Source organism: Neopelma chrysocephalum, unplaced genomic scaffold (genome assembly GCF_003984885.1).
Source record: "Neopelma chrysocephalum unplaced genomic scaffold, ASM398488v2 Primary Assembly neopelma1_25, whole genome shotgun sequence".
NCBI classification, from domain to species: domain Eukaryota; kingdom Metazoa; phylum Chordata; class Aves; order Passeriformes; family Pipridae; genus Neopelma; species Neopelma chrysocephalum.
Window position 1 is genome coordinate 24,886,501 of NW_020897694.1, and position 7,376 is coordinate 24,893,876.

The following is a 7,376-nucleotide window of genomic DNA, read 5'->3' on the forward strand; positions in this document are numbered from 1 at the left end:
CCTCAGGTGCTTACTCAGACCTCTCTCCTGTTGCTGCTGTTTTATTTGCCTGACAAGCTACAGTTCAGACCTCTCTAGGTTCTTCACACTTCTTTTTCTCCCAAATGCTTCCTAGTTGATTTCTAATCACTGCCATTGTTAGTCCTTAGCAATAAATCACAAGCATGCAGCCTAAAGAATTTAGAGATGAATGAAAGAAACTTTGAGAGCACTGTTTTCAAACTAAATTATTTTCCAGAGACTGAAACATGTTGCCCAGTACAATTTGTCCATCAATGTTGCTTGCATTCATACAAACTGTGAGCTGCCACCTAAAAATGAAAACTGAAAATTATTCTTCCAAGTTACAAAAACTCATGGACTGCATATCCTCACTATATTTATACTTTTCCGAACTACTTCTCTTAATTTTTTTGGCAACATTAAAGTACATACCAATCTCAGACTCTCCTGGATGACGCCTTTGAATGTGACTTTGTAAAAAGGAGTAGGTCATAAAAGCCTTTTCACAAAACTGACACTAAAAAAAAAGAGTTAAAAACATATTAGTAACATAGTAAAATATAGTGGATAAGGTTTCTAACACATTATTACATTGTCCATATATCAAAAGAAGGTAACTTTAATAAATTCCATATCATAGAGACTAAAACTCTCACGGTGCCCAATTTCTGTAAAGTTATCGGTATATTAAGTGCTATCTGAAGTCTTATAGTGATGGTCATGACTAAGAATCTCATTGTGCTAGGCACTGTACAAACTCTGAACAAAAAAGACTCTGGCCAAGCAAGTTCAAATTCAGATATAAACCGTAGACAAGGATTCATATATGTAGGTAGAGAACTATAAGGAAAAAGTAAGACAACACTATTCAGCAAAATACACAGACACCAGCCAACTAGCAGCTCAAGTGTTCTTAGGATTCCTGTAATACAACAAAGTAGACCACCACCCAGATGGAAAAAACTCAATAAAGATGGGTTTGAGTATACATAAATGAGTTGTAGAATGGCAATACTCAAAGGACCATAGATATGTAAAAACCTCAGACATTTCAACGAAGGGAAGGTAACAGTAAACAATTTTGTAAGAAAAGGTACATAGCTACATTAGTATGCTACCTAGCATCCTTCTGAAGCACAAAGCTGTTTCAATTACTGTTTCTATAATTTACTTACTAGTTCTGATATTAAATTTTAAGTCAAATTTGCATCTTACCCTTTTTAAAATATCTTTTTTGTTCACCTTCAAAATGCTTTCTACTAATGTTCAGAATATTAAAAAAAGATAGGTAGTATAAGGACAGAAGATACATCTACAAACTTTGTAACATACTTGTTAGGACTATGAATGAGGGCTCCTCATCACTTTAGGTAAGATTGTTCATTACCTCTATCTCATACCTTTTTTCAAATAAATATATTGTAACAAACCACAGATACTCAGGTGAGTCCTTTTCCTTATCAGTGTGATACGACTGTAGAGACTAACCTAACAGATTCAAGCTCTTGTCACCATTATCAGTGCTGGAAGAAGGATCCAGGGAATAAGCCTGTTAGTCTGACCTCAGTGCCTGGCAAGGTTATGGCACAGATCATCCTGAGTACAATCACGCAACACAAATTACCAAGGGATCAGGCCCACATAGCATGGGTTTGGGAAAGGCAAGCCCTGCCTGACCAACCTGATCTCCTTTTATGACCAAGATGGCATCTGGTCACTACTGGTGTTCCCCAGGGCTCAGTATTGGGGCCAGTCCTGTTTATTATCTTTACTATTGATTTGGATGAGGGGACAGAGTGTACAACACCAAATTGGGAGAGAATGTTGATCTGATGGAGGGTAGGATCCCTGCAGAGGCATCTGGATAGGATGGATCAATGGGCTGAGGCCAACTGCATGAGGTTCAACAAGACCAAGTGTTGGGTCCTGCACTTGGGTCACAACAACCTCACACAGCGCTACAGGCTGGGGGAAGAGTGGCTAGAAAACTGCTCAGTGGAGAATGACCTGGAAGTGCTGCCTGACAGCTGCTGAACATGAGCCAGCAGTGTGCCCAGGTGGCCAAGAAGGCCAATGGCATCCTGGCTTGTATCAGAAACAGTGTGGCCAGCAGGACCAAGGCAGCGATCATCCCCTTGTACTTGGCACTGGTGAGGCCACACTTTGAATCCTGTGTTCAGTCCTGGGTCCCTCACTACAAGAAAGACATTGAGGTGTTGGAGCGAGTCCAGAGAAGGGCAATGGAGCTGGTGAAGGGCCTGAGGGGTAAGTCCTATGAGAAGCAGCTGAGGGAGTTGGTGTTGTTTAGCCTGGAGAAAAAGAGGCTCAGGGGAGACCTTACCACTCTACACAACTACCTGAAAGAAGGTTGTAGCCAGGTGGGGGTCGGCCTCTTCTCCCAGGCAACTAGAGACAGGACAAGAGAGAGGATTTATACTCAGGCTGTGCCAGGAGAGGTTTAGGTTGAACATCAGGAGGAATTTCTTCATGCAAAGGGTTGTTAAATATTGGAATAGACTGCCCAGGGAGGTGGTGGAGCCACCATCCCTGGAGGTGTTCAAGAAATGAGTGGACATGACATTTTGTGCTATGGTCTAGTTGACAAGTGTTGATCAGACAAAGACTGGACCTGAAGATCTCAGAGGTCTTTTCCAAACTAAGTGATTTTGTGATTCTGTGAAATTCTCAGATTTCACATAATATTTAAATTGCTTCTACTGGTAGTCAGTTATCCTATAAAATACACCCTTCAGCAAACACTAAAGCCATGAATAATTAAGACAAATTTTGTTGGACAAATGCAAACAAGTCCTAATGTAAAACCCAAGTGAAGTGATATAGTATGGCAGCCTTACTGCCAACCAAGAGGGAGCTTACAGTGTAACAGATTGCACATGATTTATGGAATGAAATTGACTGTGAAATAATGTTATCCATTCAAGCAAAAACTTATGTCAGTTTGACTTGCTGGTAGTGAAAGAAAGCTTTTACTGCAGGAATCAGGATTAACACAGGGAATACTTAAGTTTTGAATAATGCAACACTTTTCCTGTAACTACTTTTTACAGTGTTAGCCACAATGTGCACTTTATGCCTACGTTGTACATGTGAATATAAGATTTCTTAGCAAAATATCAAAAAAAATGAAAAATGTTATTTAAAATTAAATTTGTATTACTCAGATGAAGGTATTGACCAACAAGTCTTAAATTTATGACTTGTAGGTACTGGTACCATTTTATAATAGTATTTCATGGTTAAACTTATATTGGTGGTACATTAAAGGCATTACATCTGAATTCCAAAGCACGGTTACAGTAGCTAGAAAGTGCACCTCCACTAAAAAAGGAAAGTAACTATTTACAGGCTTATTTGCAAAACATCCAAGACTTTGAGGGGATGGAATCTGAACTACCCTCTCAGGAACACCAGTAAAATCCCTATTATCTGGCACTGCAGATCAGCCAAGATCAAGGCAGAGATAAATATTACACAACTATTGTTTACTGATCACACTGTTACCCTGCATTTACAAACACTAGGAAGAGTTTAATTTAGGTCTGGCATTTACACTCAGAATCCTGAAAACACTGTAGGAACTTCAAGTATTCAATCACTCCCGAAACTTATTTTTCCTAAGTGAACCTAAATAAGTTCTAGAGACAAGAAATTACTAGCAGAGAGGAAAGAAAGTGTGTGTGGGGGAGAGCGGGGCAGAAGTTTATTTTATATGAAATTAAATTACAAATGAGAAATAGGTTTCCATCTCTGCTTTATTGTAAACATCACTGAACAGAAGATTAAGTGATGAGACAAGTTCACTACCATGTTTTTCAGCTTCCACAGAGACATACTACAAATATTTCAGGAAAACTCGATGATATTTGGCAATCACAGTATGAGAATTATTTCAGTTTACATATAAAATGATGCATGCAATCAGTTTTGTTTTGCAGCACAGGACAAACTGCTCTGTAAGTTGCATAAAGGTTTTTTAAAATAATACCACATCAGCAGCTTGTCCTTAAGACTAACACTCGAATGCATGGAGACAAGGTTCCCATGAACTTTGCCATATGTATAGTTCTACTCCTGGGGCATAAGGTATCTTTTCCCTTAGAGAAACACTTGATCCAACTTAGCTGATGTCTTACAAAATTAAACTTTGCCTATAACTTTAAACATACAGACACAAAGAGCTAGCCTGAAATCATGTCAAGTCTGTGTCCCGGGTAATTTTTAGACTTCAGACTACATTTGAAGCTGTAATTTGCTTTCCTGAAATCTGCTGGAAAATGCTAAAGCTGAAAAATATTTAAATTGAACTATTACACCCACAAGACAAAAATCCCTCCCAAAAATACCAAGTGCTATGACACTGACAGAACAGCAATGTACTAAGGCTCTTAGGGGACACACTTAAGGAACAGATTGTTGTGGAATCAGGGATGAGCTATGTCACTAGAGCTCTTTACCATCGTGTCTGAGTTACCTCTGAGTCACACACAAGCAGAAACTTTGTGCCTGGAGAACGTCAGTGGGGGAAAGTGACTGCTCACAGACAGTATGTTACTGCTTAGCATCAGTTCTGATGTACTTGCCCTGTGTGTTTTCTGACCATGCAGCTGACAGACAAGGAAAAACAGCAACAGGTGCTAGTAACACATTTATCACAGGTTTTGCACGTGTGTGTATCTGATGCTTGAGATGCACCAAAAATGAATCCAAGAATAAAGAGAACTTCTTAGTAAAAAGAGGATTTGTTAAAGATGATCTATTGCAAATGTCTGTGATACCAGCCAAACACCTGTGAAACACGGATGGGAAACAAGTGCAAGCTACGCATTTTCTTTTGTAAGGTCACTGGTCCCGTCTTTCACCCAGCAAATGACTGCACCCCAACAGAGCGGGACCACTCTGCCACTCGTCCCAGCAGGCTCAGAGTTGGTAAGGTGCGGGTGACTGGGCCACCAGGACCTCTCCTCTCACCTGGTGGTAGTTGGCTCGGGCCTCCAGCATCATCTGCTGGGTGCTGATCATCTTCTTCCTACGCCGGCACTCCTCCTTGAGCCCCTGGATCTCCTGCAAGCGCTGGGCCACTTCCTTGCCCAGGTGGTCGCGCTGGGCTTGTGCCTCTCGCAAGGCCTCCTCCAGGCTGCCGAGCTGGGCGCTGAGGTATTCCTGGGAGTGCAGCAGGTACTCGGTGCAGAGCTGCGCCAGGCGCAGCAGTTTCAGTAGCAGCGGGTCGGCGGGGCCCTGACAGTGCGGGCAGCGCTCCCGCTCAGCGCTGCAGAAGGTGACGTGCTCCAGGTGCACCTGCAGGGCCGCCACGTCCCCCTCCCGCGACACCCGCTCCACGTCCACGGCGCTGAGCCGCCGCCAGTCCGGGGCCTCGTGCCGCGCGCGGAACTGGAACGCGGGGAACGCCGCCGGCGCCGCGCCGGCCCCCGTGGCCGGAGGGTGGTATGTGCGCTGGGAGAAGGGCTGCGGAGAGACACACGGATCAGCCCGGGCCGGCACCCCCGCCCTGCCGCCCGCCCCGGCGCTCACCATGTCCGCGCTCCGTCCCTCGGGCTCCGCTCGGCGCCGGCGTCCTCCGTGTCGCTATGGCAGCCCCGGCCTGCGGAAGAAGAGGCAGTGACGCCGGGATGTGCCGCCGCTCCCCCCACACGGCCCTTCGGCTCCGTGCTCCGCACAAATCCCGTCCTCTTCCCCCTCCCAGCATCCTCCTCCCCCGGCCCCTCCCCAGCCTCCTGGCAGTGCCCCCGCTCAGCAGCCACCTCCTCTCTCCCGCGGTCCCAGTGCTCGTCCTGCCCCGCGCACCGTATGCTTGTACCAGTGCATCCTTGACCATCTTTACACACTACTCGCACCAACAAACATCCTCGGCTACGCTGTTACCCATATGCACCCTTAACACAGCTACACAGCGTATGCTTTCTCTCTCCACATTCCCTTCACTTCTGTGAAATCTATACATATCACCCTATAGACACATTTCATTGCATTAATGTGCCTCCCCACCCAACTGTGACCTCCATGCTGTTCCTGACTCAAACCTTTCTCACTCCACCATAACGTTACAGTCCCCTATCCCTCTGCTGTCCTATGCCCTTCTCCAGCCTTGTCTACTCCTCTGTCTCCCAGATGCGATGATACCCATCGCTTCTGCACCATCAGCATACACACGTATGCCATTTCTCTATTAATCTGCTTCATGCTGCTGCACCCTCACACGCCTCAGCTGGTAGCTCCATGCAATCTCTCCAGTGCAACTCCATACCCCTCCCAATGCCCCCACACCAACCTCCTGCCAAGTTCTTTCAAACACCTTCCTTACCCTAACACAGTCACACCCCCTTTGCATGCCACTTCCACATGCTCTCCTCATTCATCACACCAACATGCCCCTCTCTGCCTGGTATCACCACATACCAGACCACCTCTTACAACCATATAACCCTACAACCTCACCACATCTGCCTGCCATTCCTGCCTCACTCTACTGATCCCAAACACTTCAGCCCCATGAAGCACCTCATGGCTTGCATACATCACCTACTTCACCATTTACGCCAAAATACTTTCCTTCAAGGCAACCAACAACTGCTGCTTATATCCCTGTCCCACCACAATTACCAGTACTCCCCAGTTCAGCGTTTCCATTTCTCCTGCTTAGTTGCTTCAAATAGTGTTCCCAAGCAGAACCATCCTTCTCCTCCATTATATAAAATTACCCTGTCCCCTCACTCATCCTCACCCCTCTTCTCCAAAAGCCTGCTCTTCCTGTTACCATTTCTTAATATTTCAGTCACCTATGCTACCTCTGCCTTACCACCATGTTCCACGTTTATACCTCCCTAACTTTTCTGTCCCTTCCACACACACTTTAGTTTCTCATCCTTGTGGTCATTCCTAGATAAATACCTCTCAAAGAAGATTCACACAATATATATCTGATCATACCATCATGCCATAGGTTCCTCTACATCATGCATCATAGACTCACAGAGATGTTGTCAAGGGACCTCTGGTGATCATCATCCAGTCCAAATTTCTGCCGGACACTAGTTCACATCACCTGTGGCATTTAAGATGAACAAACAGTCCATGATCTTTCCAGACAACCTGTTGCATGGCTGTGCTCTCCTGATGAAAATTGTGCTGTTATATGTACTAATACAAGGACCCTCACAACTTACCAGCTCTTAGTTTTATGCAGGTTTTTATGTTGTTTTTTGTGCCAAAAAGTTTTTCCCACATATGTGAATTGATGCAACAAAATACACCTGGCCTCATTTAATGCCCCCATCTTAGCAGACAAACAAAAGGAAAAGGAAAAGGAAAAGGAAAAGGAAAAGGAAAAGGAAAAG

General features: G+C 44.6%; 1 protein-coding gene across 3 annotated transcripts in view; it reads right to left on the bottom strand.

Moving 5' to 3' along the window:
- The window catches only part of DZIP1 (DAZ interacting zinc finger protein 1), a 42,624-nt gene that overhangs the window by 31,924 nt on the left and 3,324 nt on the right, over positions 1-7,376 (bottom strand). For 2 of the 3 annotated variants that reach the window (XM_027674644.1, XM_027674647.1), the window contains exons 2-5: positions 7,013-7,084; positions 5,554-5,623; positions 4,993-5,487; positions 436-520 (exon numbers count right to left, since the gene is read on the bottom strand). In XM_027674644.1, the coding sequence (XP_027530445.1) occupies positions 436-520; positions 4,993-5,487; positions 5,554-5,556 (583 nt within the window). In that variant the 5' untranslated portion in view covers positions 5,557-5,623; positions 7,013-7,084. Of the gene's footprint in view, positions 1-435; positions 521-4,992; positions 5,488-5,553; positions 5,624-6,969; positions 7,085-7,376 lie in introns of all 3 variants that reach the window. The other variant, XM_027674645.1, reaches the window with a different exon arrangement.